This window comes from Procambarus clarkii, chromosome 85, assembly GCF_040958095.1.
Source record: "Procambarus clarkii isolate CNS0578487 chromosome 85, FALCON_Pclarkii_2.0, whole genome shotgun sequence".
Classification (NCBI taxonomy): domain Eukaryota; kingdom Metazoa; phylum Arthropoda; class Malacostraca; order Decapoda; family Cambaridae; genus Procambarus; species Procambarus clarkii.
In genome coordinates, this window is record NC_091234.1 from 22,135,953 (window position 1) to 22,154,825 (window position 18,873).

General features: G+C 46.7%; 1 protein-coding gene across 7 annotated transcripts in view; it reads left to right on the plus strand.

Moving 5' to 3' along the window:
- Positions 1-18,873, plus strand: part of LOC123746735 (serine/threonine-protein kinase DCLK1) — a 224,286-nt gene that overhangs the window by 57,682 nt on the left and 147,731 nt on the right. For all 7 annotated transcript variants that reach the window (XM_045728486.2, XM_069316827.1, XM_045728485.2 and 4 more), the window contains exon 2: positions 1,701-2,549. In XM_045728486.2, the coding sequence (XP_045584442.2) occupies positions 1,716-2,549 (834 nt within the window). In that variant the 5' untranslated portion in view covers positions 1,701-1,715. The remainder of the gene's footprint in view (positions 1-1,700; positions 2,550-18,873) is intronic.

The following is an 18,873-nucleotide window of genomic DNA, read 5'->3' on the forward strand; positions in this document are numbered from 1 at the left end:
ACCACAGGATCACAAGCATGCTGTCCGCTCGGCCGACATGCTCCCTCAATTCCTGTACTGTGTTCCCAATGTGTTCCATTACATTTAGACAGCCTTCAGGATTTTCAGGTGTTACTATATTTGTCACATTCGTTCATTATTGATTCTGTATCTTGAGGTTATCTTGAGTTGATTTCGGGGCTTTTTAGTGTCCCCGCGGCCCGGTCCTTGACCAGGCCTCCACCCCCAGGAAGCAGCCCGTGACAGCTGACTAACACCCAGGTACCTATTTACTGCTAGGTAACAGGGGCATTCAGGGTGAAAGAAACTTTGCCCATTTGTTTCTGCCTCGTGCGGGAATCGAACCCGCGACACAGAATTACGAGTCCTGCGCGCTATCCACCAGGCTACGAGGCCCCTGTAGCTTGAAGTCTCAAAGATTCTCCCCGAAACGCTTCACGACTTTGCAAAAATGTAAAAATATCACCTTAATGTAATCTCGCCATCCCATTGTACCTTCTTGTGAATAAAACAACCCGTTCTCGCAAATTCGTAAAGTCAATATTGACTTATTAACTACGTACATAGGTGATATACTAAACATAATAGATATACCTTAAAAAGATTCATAGAAAACACCAACCTTACCTAACCTTGTTAGTATCTTAAGATAAGCATCTTATTGCTTCGTAATTACAATTATTACTTAACCTATACCTATTATAGGTTAGGTAATAATTGTAATTACGAAGCAATAAGATGCTTATCTTAAGATACTAACAAGGTTAGGTAAGGTCGGTGTTTTCTATGAATCTTTTTAAGGGTATCTATTATGTTAAGTATGTCACCTATGCACATATTTAATAAGTCAATATTGACTTATTAAATTTGCGAGAACGGGTTGGAATAAAATAATATTATTATTACGATAATGTTCGGGGCTGATATACTTCTAAGAAGTATTAAATTTGTATAAGTTGAGTCTTTATATTGCTGAAGAAGATTTGCCTCTGGAGACTTGTATACAAGGACAACAACCACATGTCGGTCGGCCGAGCGGACAGCACGCTGGACTTGTGATCCTGTGGTCCTGGGTTCGATCCCAGGCGCTGGCGAGAAACAATGGGCAGAGTTTCTTTCACCCTATGCCCCTGTTACCTAGCAGTAAATAGGTACCTGGGTGTTAGTCAGCTGTCACGGGCTGCTTCCTGGGGGTGGAGGCCTGGTCGAGGACCGGGCCGCGGGGACACTAAAAAGCCCCGAAATCATCTCAAGATAACATTTCGAATTTGTGTTTTGATTGTGAGCTCTTCCAGCATGTTATATGTGGTGTTTAGCAGCTTAGTGAAGACGGTTCCATTGAACCATTCTCAAGTCGATTGTGACCACAATCGACTTGAGAATGGTCCAGGACGGACCGAAACGTCGTCGTCCCTTCACTTTCCAGTGTGTGGTCTGGTCAACATTTTTCAGCCACGTCATTGTGCAACAACCCGTTCTCGCACTTGCTTATAGTCAATATTGGCTTATTTAATAAGTGCGTATGTGACATACTAATTGGAAATATTTTAGTTTACCTTGAAAAGCTTCATAGAAAACACCGACCTCACCTAACCTTCTTAATATGTTAAGATAAGCATCTTATTGCTTATTTACAATTATTACTTAACCTATACGGCAGTGTGACTCATCATCTTCAGAAATGTCTTGTGTTGTTTCAGGATGTAGTGTGAGAGATGGGGACGGCGGAGCAGCAGAAGGAGCACTCTGGAGTGTCCGGGTCGTCGAGTCTGGAGTGCGGAGAGGACGAGGCTGGAGGTATTCGACCTCCAGTGTCCCGGGGGTCATCTACTGGCGTCACCCCCACCTCCAACCTCACCCCCGCGGGGGGAAATGGCGGCCGTCGCGGGCGAGCCTCTCCCACTAATGCCCTCAGTCGCGTTCCCCTCACCAGGCTCTGCGAAGAGAAGCGTGCTAGACGGTGTCGATTTTACCGAAATGGTGATAGATGGTTTGGCGGGTCAGTGGTGGCCGTGGGTGGGGACAAGCATCGCTCCTGGGAGGCACTTCTGGCAGACCTGACGCGTGTCTTGGACCACCCTATACACCTGACTGCCGGTGTGCGCCACGTGTTTGCGCTCGATGGCACGCGCATCACCCAGCTCGACCAGATACGGGAGGCCGGCGAGTACGTAGTCTCCTCGTCGGAAATATTTAAAAAATTGGAGTATACCCGCGCGCGTCTGCCGCAGTGGAGAGCCAATGCGCGCCGCAACGAGGCGCTGCACGTCGCCCCGCGCACGGCGTACGCCTCTCCCGCGTCCACGCCCGGCAGTGACGTACCCCCAAGCCTCATCGGAGCAACCACGCCCACGGACTCCCCCAAAGACTTCATCCGACCCAAACTAGTCACGGTGATCCGTAACGGTGTGCGGCCCCGCAAGGCCGTACGGATTCTTCTGAACCGTCGCACCGCGCGAAGCTTGGAGCAGGTGCTGTCAGACATCACCCACGCTATCAAGTTGGACACGGGCGCTGTCAGGAAGGTCTTCACCCTCGACGGTAGACAGGTGAGTACATGAATGGTTAATGTCTCAAGATAGCTTGCTAAAAGCAATACTAGCCTTCAAAGATTGTGTTCGATTGGTGTGTCACTTTGTCGCCTGTGCTGTCACCTTCTAAGATATTTCTAGTGACTTTACTTAGGACGTATAGGAACCTACTATTGTATTTTATGAAATATTGGGCCAGGAGACTTAGAAATGTCATAACAAAAACTTAGATGTATTCTAAGAAGAACAGAGAAATTATAGACGGCTTTTGACGAAGAAATGCAGAATAGTCATTGGCTGTTGGGCGACTACTTGCACTGGGCCAGATTCACGAAGCAGTTACGCAAGCACTTACGAACGTGTACATCTTTCCTCAATCTTTGACGGTTTTAATTACATTTATTAAACAGTTTACAAGCATGAAAACTTGCCAATCAACTGTTATTGTTATAAACAGCCTCCTGGTGCTTCCGAGCTCATTAACTGTTTAATAATTGTAAACAAAGCCGCCAAAGATTGAGAAAAGATGGACAGGCTCGTAAGTGCTTGCGTAACTGCTTCGTGATTCTGGCCCCAGGTTCGTAAGTGCTTGCGTAACTGCTTCGTGAATCTGGGCCCCTGTTCATCTTCTCTCAATCTTTGACGGCTTTGTTTACAATTTCGTGAATCTGGCTATACCTGTTTGCCACTTGCGAGTAGATACGTGGTGTATGCACTCTTCACTCAACCAAGAACGTAATTAATAATTACTTGTGACGGGGACAGGCAGCCAGAGTGTCTTCATACACATTAGGCTTATATAGTCTTTCAAGGTCGAATTACTGACCCCCCCCCCCCACAACACGCTGACTAACTTCTAAGTACCTACTTACTGCTAGATGAACAGAAGCATTAGGTGAAATGAAATGTGCCCAGTTGTTTCTGTCCCGCCCGGGATTCGAACCTGGAATTCTCGATTGTGAGTCAAGAACAAACCCGACAACCCGACGAAGCTTTTTTTTTTTTTTCCCCCTATAAAATCGTGTCATATATGCTCTCACACCTGGTACTAGACAGCGTTGTAATTACCTAAGTGTAGTTATAGGATGAGAGCTACGCTCCTGGTTGTCCACTTGCGCTGGACGGTATAGCGACGGTTTCGCTTCATGCAGGTCGGCGTTCAATCCCCGACCGTCCACAAGTGGTTGGGCACCATTCCTTCCCCCCCGTCCCATCCCAGATCCTTATCCTGTCCCCTTCCCAGTGTTATATAGTCTTAACGGCTTGGCGCTTTCACCCCCCCTCATAGTTCCCTACGCTCGTGGTGTCCCGTCTTCCCAGCACTCTTTGTCATATAACGCTTTGAAACTACTAACGGTCTTGGCCTCCACTACCTTCTCACCTAACTTGTTCACGTGTGTGTGTGTGTGTGTGTGTGTGTGTAATTACCTAAGTGTAGTTACCTAAGTGTAGTTACCTAAGTGTAGTTACAGGATGAGAGCTACGCTCGTGGTGTCCCGTCTTCCCAGCACTCTTTGTCATATAACGCTTTGAAACTACTGACGGTCTTGGCCTCCACCACCTTCTCACTTAGCTTGTTCCAACCGTCTACCACTCTGTTTACAAAAGAAAATCAACCAGGTATCAACCAGGTATCAACCAGGTCCACAAACAAATTAGGAAGTCCATTCATGTGCAGAATTGAGCTATTAGCTCTTGGATCCCACCTTTCTAACCAATCTATTTTTACTCTATTATATCTACTACATATATTTCTCTCTAACACGCGCGCACAAACATCCCCAGGAAGCTGCTTTTAGTAGCTGTCTAACTCCCAGGTACCTATTTACTGCTAGGTGAACAGAGGCATCAGTATGAAAGAAACTGCTCATTTGTTTCCGCCTCGGCCGGGAATCGAACCCGGGCCCTTAGGACTATAAACCCAGAGCGCTGTCCACTCGGCCGCGAGTTCACTAAGGCGTGTGTGTACTCACCTATTTGTGCTTGCGGGGATTGAGCTCTGGCTCTTTGGTCCCGCCTCTCAACCGTCAATCAACTGGTGTACAGATTCCTGAGCCTATTGGGCTCTATCATATCTACACTTGAAGCTGTGTATGGAGTCAGCCTCCACCACATCACTCCCTAATGCATTCCACCTGTTAACTACTCTGACACTGAAAAGGTTCTTTCTAACGTCCCTGTGGCTCATTTGGGTACTCGGTTTCCACCTGTGTCCCCTTGTTCGCGTACCACTCGTGTTAAGCAGTTTATCTTTATCGTGTCAATTCCTCTGAGAATTTTGTAGGTAATGATCATGTCTCCCCGAGGTCTCCTGTCTTCCAGTAATGTGAGGTTCATTTCACGCAGCCTTTCCTCGTAACTCATGCCTCTTGGTTCTAGAACAAGAACCCGGCAATGTGACGTTATAGTGGCCAGAATACGCCTGGGATATAGACGTATCTGGCAGCTTTCTCAAAACCCAAATGTCGAGTACACAATGTGTCAACTTTGTGAAAGAGAAAACATGCACTCTCTTGAACATTATATTGTAGAATGTCCCATACTGACTGACTTTCGCCCTCCTGGGCTGAGGTATGCTGAACTCTGTAGTTACTGTACGAGTACTGGAACACTTGATGATATATTGGACTTGTACCCTAGATTGACTATGTAATATATCAATATACAATGTATGTATGTGATTTAAGTATATAACCTGAGCTTGTAAAACTATCTTAATCACCTTCAGTGGTTAGGTGCTTAATAACACACTAGTTCCTATAGCAGCCATCTTCTATCTTACCCTATCAGAGTAGAATAGACATAAATGTGTGTATATATGTATGTATGACAATGTCAGACCACGGAGGAAAAATGAAACAGGAAATTTCCTTAAGTACTTTCGTATATTAAATACATCTTCAGAAGGTCTTTGGACCTTCTGAAGATGTATTTAATATACGAAAGTACTTAAGGAAATTTCCTGTTTCATTTTTCCTCCGTGGTCTGACATTGTCACATTCTTAATCACGTGTTTATTTTCGTGATATACACACATATGTATGTATGTATACGTGTATACAGGATGTGTGGAAGCTGGTCAGAATTGCATTTCACCTTTGTAAATGCACATTGATGCCACTATGTAAAAAGACACATCGACCACTGTTTATGTAGGGCAGACGTAAATCTGTGGATTTATGTAGGCTAAATTAGCATTTTAAAAGCACTACAAATCCCCTTTTGTAGTTAATTATTCAATATATCACTGAATTATATGTTTAACAGATCTCTAATCCTGTCGAAGGAGGACGTAAGAAAATGTATATATGCTGGTTGGCATTGTAAATGTGTGGCCACGTCAGTGGTAGAAAATAATAAAGAAAATAAAAAAAACAGTCTGGGACTAGTCTAGTGGCATACCTAAGAACTTTTTCCAGCTTCGTCTTGTGCTTGATAAGGTACGGGCTCCATGCTGGGGCCGCATACTCCAGGATTGGTCTGACATATGTGGTGTACAAGATTCTGAAGGATTCCTTACACAGGTTCCTGAAGGCAGTGCTGATAGCCAGCCTCGCATACGCCGCAGATGTTATTCTTTTGATGTGGGCTTTAGGAGACAGGTTTGGTGTGATATCATCTCCTAGAACTTTCTCTCTGCCCGTTTCGGGAAGGATTTCATCTGATTGATTGTTGTCGCCGAAGGCGGCTAGTTTATTGTGCACCCCATACTCATCCTGTGAGCGGTAGCGCAAAAGCATTACAGAGGGCACAAAAGGTCTTTATCAGACCTCATCTTAGATTATTACATAAACAATTTCTTCTATCCTTCACACCTTATAGTTACAATTGCAGCTAGTTACAGAGAAAGTGCTATTACAAGAGCTACATATTTACAGTAAGTCATCATACATTAATGGTAGGTCTTATCGCTAATACATAATAGTTTGACCAGTGGGGATATTACAGAGTCTTAGGGTAGCTTCTGTTTATTATTAGTCCTCACAGTACACTCCCATTCGGTATCCTGTGTCTGGTCGCCTAGTTTCATTAACTTACATTTATTCGGGTTGAACTTTAGTAGCCGTTTGTTGGACCATTCATACAGTTTGTTTAGGTCATCTTGTAGCCTCATTCTGTCTTCCTCCGTCTTAATCCTCCTCATAATGTTTGCATCATCAGCAAACAATGAGAGGAACGATTCTGTACCCCTCTGAGAGATCATTTACATATATCAGAAAGAGTATGGGTCCAAGGACTGACCCCTTCGGGACTCCACTGGTGACGTCTCGCCAATCTGAGACCTCACCCCTCACAGTGACTCGCTGTGCCCTGTTGCTTAGGTACTCCCTTATCCAATGAAGTACCTTCCCTTTCACTCCTGCCTGCATCTCCAGCTTTTTCACTAGACTCTTGTGTAGTACTGTGTTAGTTTAGTTCATTTATTATGCACCCCATACCCATCTTGTGGGCGGTAGTGGAAAGGGTTACAGAGGCACATAATGGGCTCAGGGACTGAACCCCACCATTCATTTAGCTAAGCAAGTTACAATCTTGATGAGCTAGTTACAAAATTCAATATAAGTCGTCACATCAACAATGGGTTCGAAATCGGCCACAAGTACAGGTTCTAAATTAAGCAACTGACATATGTGGAGAGCTAGTGTCACAATTGATATGTTTGTCCTGCACACCGCCCCCCATCCAGTGGGCAGCGGTGGATAGGTTACAATCACTTAGTTACTACCTACAGTTAGCAAACTGGGGATATTTGGCTAAAATTTCTGGTAGCAGATCATTTTGAATGAAATATTTACACATCACTGGAACATTGGTTATAGAATTGTCTCTAAATTCACGTATCTTTTCGCACTCCATCACATAGTGACGGAGGGTGTGCGAATAATTTTGTTGACACAGTTTACATTTGGTCAGGTCTACATCAGCAGATAATGAGAATTCCCAGAGATACTTGTAACCGAGTCTAAGCCGAGCAGTAGTAACATCTAGAAGTCTGCTGATTATATTGGATGATCCATAGATGTGTGGCTCCTCTTGCATGATAGTATGATGATAGATGAAATTACTGGTGTCAATTTCACTTTGCCTCAGATCTACAAGATCTTGTTGAAGTTCTCGGTGTACTGCTGCTCTCAGATTGCTCAATGACAATCCAAGGTTACACTCAACGGCTCCTTTAAAGGCAGATTCTTTGGCTAACTTATCAGCTCTATCATGCATTCGGAGGCCAACATGAGATAGTACTGTCAAAGTTTTCCGGCAATTCTGGCCTGATTTCTGTTGCCTGGCCGTAGAATTCAATTAATCCTGGGAGGAGAAACACGTGTATCCGTGTATTCACCTAGTTATACTCGCCTAGTTGTGCCTGCGAAGGCTTAACTTTGGCTCCTTGGTCCCGCCTCTCAACCGTCAATCTACTGGTGTACAGATTTCTGAGCTTCTCGAGCTCTATCATATCTACACTTGAAACTGTGTATGGAGTCAGCCTCCACCACATCACTTCCTAATGCATTCCATTTGTCAACCACTCTGACACTAAAAAAGTTCTTTCTAATATCTCTGTGGCTCATTTGGGCACTCAGTTTCCACCTGTGTCCCCTAGTGCGTGTGCCCCTTGTGTTAAATAGACTGTCTTTATCTACCCTATCAATTCCCTTCAGAATCTTGAATGTGGTGATCATGTCCCCCCTAACTCTTCTGTCTTCCAACGAAGTGAGATTTAATTCCCGTAGTCTCTCCTCGTAGCTCATACCTCTCAGCTCGGGTACTAGTCTGGTGGCAAACCTTTGAACCTTTTCCAGTTTAGTCTTATCCTTGACTAGATATGGACTCCATGCTGGGGCTGCATACTCCAGGATTGGTCTGACATATGTGGTATACAAAGTTCTGAATGATTATTTACACAAAACCTGTTTAAAGCTTTACACACACACACACACACAAGTGTGTGTGTGTGTGTGTGTGTGTATTCGTGTTCACCTAGTTGTGCTTGCGGGGGGTTGAGCTCTGGCTCTTTGGTCCCACCTCTCAACTGTCAATCAACTAATGTACAGGTTCCTGGTGTGTGTGTGTGTGTGTGTGTGTACTCACCTATATGTACTCACCTATATGTGCTTGCAGGATCGAGCATTGACTCTTGGATCCCGCCTTTCTAGCTATCGGTTGTTTACAGCAATGACTCCTGTCCCATTTCCCTATCATACCTAGTTTTAAAAGTATGAATAGTATTTGCTTCCACAACCTGTTCCCCAAGTGCATTCCATTTTTCTACTACTCTCACGCTAAAAAAAAACTTCCTAAACTTCTGTGACTCATCTGAGTTTCCAGTTTCCACCCATGTCCCCTCGTTCTATTATTATTACGTGTGAACATTTCATCTATTTCCACTTTGTCTTCCCCTGAGTATTTTATATGTCCCTATCATATCTCCTCTCTCCCTTCTTTTCTCTAGTGTCGTAAGGTTCAGTTCCTTCAGCCGCTCTTCATATCCCATCCCTCGTAGCTCTGGGACAAGCCTCGTCGCAAACCTCTGAACCTTCTCCAGTTTCTTTATGTGTTTCTTCAGGTGGGGGCTCCATGATGGCGCGGCATACTCTAAGACGGGTCTCACGTAGGCAGTGTAAAGCGCCCTAAAAGCTTCCTCATTTAGGTTTCTGAATGAAGTTCTAATTTTCGCCAGTGTAGAGTACGCTGCTGTCGTTATCCTATTTATATGTGCCTCAGGAGTTAGATTAGGTGTCACATCCACTCCCAGGTCTCTTTCTCGAATCGTTACAGGTAGGCTGTTCCCCTTCATTGTGTACTGTCTCTTTGGTCTCCTGTCACCTGATCCCATTTCCATAACTTTACATTTACTGGTGTTAAACTCCAGTAGCCATTTCCCTGACCATCTCTGCAGCCTGTTTAAGTCCTCTTGGAGGATCCTACAATCCTCGTCTGTCACAACTCTTCTCATTAATTTTGCGTCATCTGCAAACATTGACATGTATGATTCCACTCCTGTAAACATATCATTTACGTAAATTAGAAAGAGGATTGGTCCCAGCACCGATCCTTGAGGTACTCCACTTGTTACTGTTCGCCAGTCCGACTTTTCGCCCCTTACCATTACCCTCTGGCTCCTTCCTGTTAGGTAGTTCTTCACCCATACTAGGGCCTTTCCGCTTACTCCTGCCTGCCTCTCAAGTTTGTATAGCAGTCTCATGTGCGGTACCGTATCAAAGGCCTTTTGGCAGTCAAGAAATATGCAGTCTGCCCAGCCTTCTCTGTCCTGCCTTATCCTTGTTACTTTATCATAGAATTCTAAAAGGTTTGTTAGGCATGATTTCCCTGTCCAGAACCCATGTTGGTGCTTGTTTACAAACCCAATGCTCTCCAGGTGCTCAACAAGTCTTAGCCTAATTATTCTTTCAAGTATTTTGCAGGGGATGCTTGTCAGTGATACGGGTCTGTAGTTAAGTGCCTCCTCCCTATCACCCTTTTTGAAAATCGGTACGACATTTGCCTCCTTCCAGCAACTGGGCAATTCTCCCGACATAAGTGACTCATTAAAGATCATTGCCAGAGGCACGCTGAGAGCCTGCGCGTGTGTGTGTACTCACCTAGTTGTACTCACCTAGTTGTGTCTGCAGGATCGAGCATTGACTCTTGGATCCCGCCTTTCGAGCATCGGTTGTTTACAGCAATGACTCCTGTCCTATTTCCCTATCATACCTGGTTTTAAAATTATGAATAGTATTTGCTTCCACAACCTGTTCCTGAAGTGCATTCCATTTCCCCACTACTCTCACGCTAAAAGAAAACTTCCTAACATCTCTGTGACTCATCTGAGTTTCAAGCTTCCATCCATGTCCTCTCGTTCTGTTACTATTCCGTGTGAACATTTCGTCTATGTCCACTCTGTCAATTCCTCTGAGTATCTTATACGTTCCTATCATGTCCCCCCTCTCCCTTCTTCTTTCTAGTGTCGTAAGGCACAGTTCCCTCAGGCGCTCTTCATACCCCATCCCTCGTAGCTCTGGGACGAGTCTCGTTGCAAACCTCTGAACCTTTTCCAGTTTCATTATATGCTTCTTCAGATGGGGACTCCATGATGAGGCGGCATACTCTAAGACTGGCCTTACGTAGGCAGTGTAAAGCGCCCTAAATGCCTCCTTACTTAGGTTTCTGAATGATGTTCTAACTTTTGCCAGTGTAGAGTACGCTGCTGTCGTTATCCTATTAATATGTGCCTCAGGAGATAGATTAGGTGTTACGTCCACCCCCAGGTCTCTTTCACGCGTCGTTACAGGTAGGCTGTTCCCCTTCATTGTGTACTGTCCCTTTGGTCTCCTATCTCCTAGTCCCATTTCCATAACTTTACATTTGCTCGTGTTGAATTCTAGTAGCCATTTCTCTGACCATCTCTGCAATCTGTTCAGGTCCTCTTGGAGGATCCTGCAATCCTCATCTGTCACAACTCTTCTCATCAACTTTGCATCATCCGCAAACATCGACATGTAGGACTCTACGCCTGTAAACATGTCGTTAACATATACAAGAAATAGAATTGGTCCCAGCACCGATCCTTGTGGTACTCCACTTGTTACTGTTCGCCAGTCCGACTTCTCGCCCCTTACCGTAACTCTTTGGCTTCTTCCTGTTAGGTAGTTCCTTATCCATTCTAGGACCTTTCCCCCCACCCCCGCCTGCCTCTCGAGCTTGAACAGCAGTCTCATGTGCGGTACTGTATCAAAGGCTTTTTGTGTGTGTACTCACCTAGTTGTGTTTGCGGGGGTTGAGCTCTGGCTCTTTGGTCCCGCCTCTCAACCGTCCCGCCTCTCAACCGTGTGTGTGTGTGTGTGTGTGTGTGTGTGTGTGTGTGTGTGTGTGTGTGTGTGTGTGTGTGTGTGTGTGTGTGTGTGTGTGTGTGTGTACTCACCTAATTGTGCTTGCGGGGGTTGAGCTTTGGCTCTTTGGTCCCGCCTCGGTCCTGTGGTCGTGTGTGTGTGTGTGTGTGTGTGTGTGTGTGTGTGTGTGTGTGTGTGTGTGTGTGTGTGTGTGTGTGTGTGTGTGTGTGGGGGGGGGGGGGGGGCAAGAAGTGAAGGGAGGGGGAGAGGATGATGGTGTTACGGGCTAGAGCCGTGAAACACTGGGCCACAGCTGGTGATGGGTGCTCATCTTAGCTACAGATCATCTGATATGGCGCAGGCCCACCACGGCCCTGGTTCTGTCATTATGGTCCTCACCCCCACACACTCTCTCTCTGGTCATCATCCCTAACATCCTGGGGGCCCCAGATTCATGAAGCAGTTACGCAAGCACTTAGGAAGCTGGGGCCAGATTCATGAAGCAGTTACGCAAGCACTTAGGAAGCTGGGGCCAGATTCATGAAGCAGTTAGGCAAGCACTTAGGAAGCTGGGGCCAGATTCATGAAGCAGTTACGCAAGCACTTTGGAACCTGGGGCCAGATTCACTTAGCAGTTACGCAAGCACTTAGGAAGCTGGGGCCAGGTTCACGAAGCAGTTAGGCAAGTACTTACGAACCTGGGGCCTAGATTCACGAAGCAGTTACGCAAGTACTTACGAACGTGTACATCTTTCCTCAATCTTTGACGGCTTTGGTTACATTTATTAAACAGTTTACAAGCATGAAAACTTGCCAATCATCTGTTGTTATTGTTATAAACAGTCTCCTGGTGCTTCCGAGCTCATTAACTGTTTAATAATTGTAAACAAAGCCGCCAAAGATTGAGAAAAAGATGTACAGGTTCGTATGTGCTTGCGTTACTGCTTCGTGAATCTGGCCCCAGGTTCGTAAGTGCTTGCGTAACTCCTTCGTGAATCTAGCCCGTTTCTTAGCCCTGTTCTTAACTCCATACACACCTTCTTGTAAGAATTGTTGCTAAGGTTTTATTTGTGTGATGTGAAGCCTTTTTCATAATGGACTCTGTAGCGCAGCAGTCTACATTCTCGACTCATAATCCGGGTTCCCGGGTTTGATTCCCGGCCGGGAGAGAAAGGGTTGGGATGTTTTCTTTCACCTAATGCCTCTGTTGAATTTACAGTGAGTTGGGAGCCGGTCGGCCGAGCGGACAGCACGCTGGACTAGTGATCCTGTGGTCCCGGGTTCGATCCCGGGCGCCGGCGAGAAACATTGGGCAGAGTTTCTTTCATCCTGTGCCCCTGTTACCTAGCAGTAAAATAGGTACCTGGGTGTTAGTCAGCTGTCACGGGCTGCTTCCTGGGGGTGGAGGCCTGGTCGAGGACCGGGCCGCGGGGACACTAAAGCCCCGAAATCATCTCAAGATAACCTCAAGATAGGTACTCAGGAGTCAGCTTGGGGTGGAGTTGCATCCTGTGCGGGGTCAGTAACTCGGTCTTGAAGGGGGGGGGGGAGCTTGATAAAAGGCAAAAACGTTAATACACTCAGGCTTCCTGTCCCCTGATATAATTGTTTTGGAACAGCAAAGGTCAGCTGTTCGATCTAGGAGGGGGGGAGGGGGGCAAGAGACAGAGTGACAGTTTCCTGTCCTCGATAACACTTTTGTGTTATCTTGAGGCTATCTAATGATTTCGGGGTTTAGCGTCCCCGCGGCCCGGTCCTCGACCAGGCCTCCTTTTTGTTAACCTTCTCCCCTAGGAAGCAGCCCGTATCAGTTGTCTAACTTCCAGGTACCTATTTACTGCTAGGTGAACAGGGGCATCAAGGTGAAAGAAACTGCCCATTTGTTTCCGCCTCCGCCGGGGATCGAACCTGGAACCGCAGGACTACGAATCCCAAGCGCTGTCCACTCAGCCGTCAGACCCCCCACTTTAGTAGCATACCTTTGGTGTACATAGTGTACACCAAAGCGTACATATGCTGTGTACATCATTTCAAGATGGCACTGGAAGCCTCGTAACATTCCATAAGATGGCTGTCAGGGGTCCTAAGATGTGTCTAAGATGTTACGCAAGCACTTACGAACCTAGGGCCAGATTCACGAAGCAGTTATGCATGGACTTACAAACCTAGGGCCAGATTCTCGAAGTAGATACGCAAGCACTTACGAACCTAGGGTCAGATTCTCGAAGTAGATACGCAAGCACTTACGAACCTGTCCATCTTTTCTCAATCTTTGGCGGCTTTGTTTACAATTATTAAACAGTTAATGACCTCGGAAGCACCAGGAGGCTGTTTATAACAATAACAACAGTTGATTGGCAAGTTTTCATGCTTGTAAACTGTTTAATAAATGTAACCAAAGCCGTCAAAGATTGAGGAAAAATGTACACGTTCGTTAGTACTTGCGTAACTGCTTCGTGAATCTGGCCCCAGGTTCGTAAGTACTTGCGTAATTGTTTAGTGAATCTGGCTCCAGATTCGTAAGTACTTGCAAATGCTTCTTAAATCTGCCCCCAAGTTCGTAAGTACATGCGTAACCGTTTCGTGAATCTGGACCCCATGTTCGTAAACACTTTTTTTTGAGATATATACAAGAGTTGTTACATTCTTGTAGAGCCACTAGTACGCGTAGCGTTTCGGGCAAGTCCTTAATCCTATGGTCCCTGGAATACGATCCCCGCCGCGAAGAATCGTTGTTACAACCAAGTACACATTTTACTGTTGCGTTAAACAGAGGCTACAGTTAAGGAATTGCGCCCAGTAAATCCTCCCCGGCCAGGATACGAACCCATGACATAGCATCAACCCGTCCTCGACTCAAGTCCATTACATCCAGCGGTCGACCCCACAGACGCATTCATAAATTTTAACATGCTGTTCATTCAAAACGGGAATTTTCTCAAGTATAAATTAATATTATAATATATTAACATATTATGTATATATAGGCATAGGATAGGTTAGGTTAGGTGTTTAGGTTCTGTTGGCGATTATTTGTATTTGTAGTACGTGGGTGAAGCATTTACAGCGTTGTGATTCGAACACAAGTCGTCAGTGAAGCACTTGTTCCGGAAGTGTTCGAACGTCAGCAGTTGAGAGTCAGCCCGTCCTCCAAACAAAGACCCAAAAGTGATTCCATGCACCCGCCAAACCCGCTGTTTATGAATGAAAAGCGGTTTACGCACGACTCGCAACTGCTGAAGTTCGAACATATCCGGAACAAGTGCTTCACTGACGAATTTTGTTCGAACCACAACACTGTAAATGCTTCACCCACGTACTACAAATACAAATAATCGCCAACAGAACCTAAACACCTAACCTATCCTATGCCTATATATACACAATATGCTAATATATTATAATATTAATTTATACTTGAGAAAATTCCCGTTTTGAATGAACAGCATGTTAAAATTTATGAATGCGTCTGTGGGGTCGACCGCTGGATGTAATGGACTTGAGTCGAAGACGGGTTGTGTGAGTCGTGTGTAAGCCGCTTTTCATTCATAAACGGGGTTCGGCGGGTGGATGGAATCACTTTTGGATCTTTGTTTGGAGGACGGGCTGTGCGTAACTGCTTCGTAAATCTGGCCCCAGGTTCGTAAGTACATGCGTAACTATTTCGTGAATCTAACCCCCAGGTTCTTAAGTACTTACGTAACTGCTTCGTGAATCTAACCCCCAGGTTCTTAAGTACATGCGTAACTGCTTCGTGAATCTAACCCCCAGGTTCTTAAGTACATGCGTAACTGCTTCGTGAATCTAACCCCCAGGTTCTTAAGTACATGCGTAACTGCTTCGTGAATCTAACCCCCAGGTTCTTAAGTACATGCGTAACTGCTTCGTGAATCTAACCCCCAGGTTCTTAAGTACTTACGTAACTGCTTCGTGAATCTAACCCCCAGGTTCTTAAGTACATGCGTAACTGCTTCGTGAATCTAACCCCCAGGTTCGTAAATGCTTGCGCAACTGCTTCATAAATCTGACCCCCTGGTATCTGGCCCTCCCATCTCTTGGGAATTTCGAACCCTGGCGGCGAGTGCGTGCTTGAGCGAGGCCCGCCGAGCCTGGCCATGTCTGCCCTCGGCATGGGTGGATCTTCGACTAAAAATAGAGCCTCGGGTGTGTGGTAGAGTGTGGTGGCTCACCTGGTCCTCCTGGCTAAGCTCAAGTCTTGATTTAATCCGCTTTCAGACTCTCTGAGTAGCTTTTTTGATTTTGGTTTTAGTCTTAATATGAATTAAGTCATTCAACTTAATTTAGTCATTCAGGCTTGTTCGCATTTGGTTTTAGTCTTAATATGAGCTGAACTTTGTGTTCTGTTTTCATACACTTATACTTAGACTTTTTGTTGTTGTTGCTATAGACACTTATACTTACTGTCTGGTTGTTACCACACACACTTACACTCTCTGGTTGTTACCACACACACACTTACACTCTCCCTCTGGTTGTTACCACACACACACTTACACTCTCCCTCTGGTTGTTACCACACACACTTACACTCTCCCTCTGGTTGTTACCACACACACTTACACTCACCCTCTAGTTGTTGCCACACACACTTACACTCTCCCTCTGGTTGTTACCACACACACTTACACTCGCCCTCTGGTTGTTACCACACACACACTTACACTCACCCTCTGGTTGTTACCACACACACACTTACACTCACCCTCTGGTTGTTACCACACACACTCTTACACTCACCCTCTGGTTGTTACCACACACACTTACACTCTCCCTCTGGTTGTTACCACACACACACTTACACTCACCCTCTGGTTGTTACCACACACACACTTACACTCACCCTCTGGTTGTTACCACACACACACTTACACTCACCCTCTGGTTGTTACCACACACACACTTACACTCTCCCTCTGGTTGTTACCACACACACACTTACACTCTCCCTCTGGTTACCACACACACACTTACACTCACCCTCTGGTTGTTACCACACACACACTTACACTCTCCCTCTGGTTGTTACCACACACACACTTACACTCACCCTCTGGTTGTTACCACACACACACTTACACTCACCCTCTGGTTGTTACCACACACACACTTACACTCACCCTCTGGTTGTTACCACACACACACTTACACTCACCCTCTGGTTGTTACCACACACACACTTACACTCTCCCTCTGGTTGTTACCACACACACACTTACACTCTCCCTCTGGTTACCACACACACACTTACACTCACCCTCTGGTTGTTACCACACACACACTTACACTCTCCCTCTGGTTGTTACCACACACACACTTACACTCACCCTCTGGTTGTTACCACACACACACTTACACTCACCCTCTGGTTGTTACCACACACACTTACACTCTCCCTCTGGTTGTTACCACACACACACTTACACTCACCCTCTGGTTGTTACCACACACACTTACACTCTCCCTCTGGTTGTTACCACACACACTTACACTCTCCCTCTGGTTGTTACCACACACACACTTACACTCTCCCTCTGGTTGTTACCACACACACACTTACACTCTCCCTCTGGTTGTTACCACACACACACTTACACTCTCCCTCTGGTTGTTACCACACACACTTACACTCACCCTCTGGTTGTTACCACACACACACTCACCCTCTGGTTGTTACCACACACACACTCACCCTCTGGTTGTTACCACACACACACTTACACTCACCCTCTGGTTGTTACCACACACACACTTACACTCACCCTCTGGTTGTTACCACACACACACTTACACTCACCCTCTGGTTGTTACCACACACACACTTACACTCTCCCTCTGGTTGTTACCACACACACACTTACACTCACCCTCTGGTTGTTACCACACACACACTTACACTCTCCCTCTGGTTGTTACCACACACACACTTACACTCTCCCTCTGGTTACCACACACACACTTACACTCACCCTCTGGTTGTTACCACACACACACTCACCCTCTGGTTGTTACCACACACACACTCACCCTCTGGTTGTTACCACACACACACTCACCCTCTGGTTGTTACCACACACACACTCACCCTCTGGTTGTTACCACACACACACTCACCCTCTGGTTGTTACCACACACACACTCACCCTCTGGTTGTTACCACACACACACTCACCCTCTGGTTGTTACCACACACACACTCACCCTCTGGTTGTTACCACACACACACTCACCCTCTGGTTGTTACCACACACACACTCACCCTCTGGTTGTTACCACACACACACTCACCCTCTGGTTGTTACCACACACACTATTATTTTTTTTGAGTAAAGAGGATGGAGAGGGACAGGTGAAGGGAAGTTTAGAAATGGGAAATACAGTGAGAGGTATGAAAGCAGGCGAGCTGTCCGCCTTGCTGACACCATGTGTGGGTGTTGGCAGCTAAGCTAAGCTGGCTCTCTCTTGTCAGGGAGCTGTGAGTATGAGAGGTTCTTCACATGTGTTTCCCTCTTGTCAGGGAGCTGTGAGTGTGTGAGAGGTTCTTCACATGTGTTTCCCTCTTGTCAGGGAGCTGTGAGTGTGTGAGAGGTTCTACACATGTTTTTCATCATGTATGGATGTCTATGGATGATTTCTGTTTAACATTCATATACACACAGATGTTTGCCACACATGTTCTGTTTAAGGTTATTTCATTTCGTCTGTGGATTATGTTCTGTTGGGATGAGTTATTGTCTAGTATATCGCGGCTCTTGGCCCACCAGCTGTGGGAGTGGGGCGTCTCATCTTGGGTCACCAGCTGTGGGAGCGGGGCGTCTCATCTTGGGCCACCAGCTGTGGGAGCGGGGCGTCTCATCTTGGGCCACCAGCTGTGGGAGCGGGGCGTCTTATCTTGGGCTACCAGCTGTGGGAGTGGGGCGTCTCATCTTGGGCCACCAGCTGTGGGAGCGGGGCGTCTTATCTTGGGCTACCAGCTGTGGGAGTGGGGCGTCTCATCTTGGGCCACCAGCTGTGGGAGCGGGGCGTCTCATCTTGGGCCACCAGCTTTGGGAGTGGGGCGTCTCATCTTGGGCCACCATCTGTGGGAGTGGGGCGTCTCATCTTGGGCCACCAGCTGTGGGAGTGGGGCGTCTCATCTTGGGCCACCAGCTGTGGGAGCGGGGCGTCTCATCTTGGGCCACCAGCTGCGGGAGTGGGGCGTCTCATCTTGGGTCACCAGCTGTGGGAGTGGGGCGTCTCATCTTGGGCCACCAGCTGTGGGAGTGGGGCGTCTCATCTTGGGCCACCAGCTGTGGGAGTGGGGCGTCTCATCTTGGGCCACCAGCTGTGGGAGCGGGGCGTCTCATCTTGGGCCACCAGCTGCGGGAGTGGGGCGTCTCATCTTGGGTCACCAGCTGTGGGAGTGGGGCGTCTCATCTTGGGCCACCAGCTGTGGGAGTGGGGCGTCTCATCTTGGGCCACCAGCTGTGGGAGTGGGGCGTCTCATCTTGGGCCAC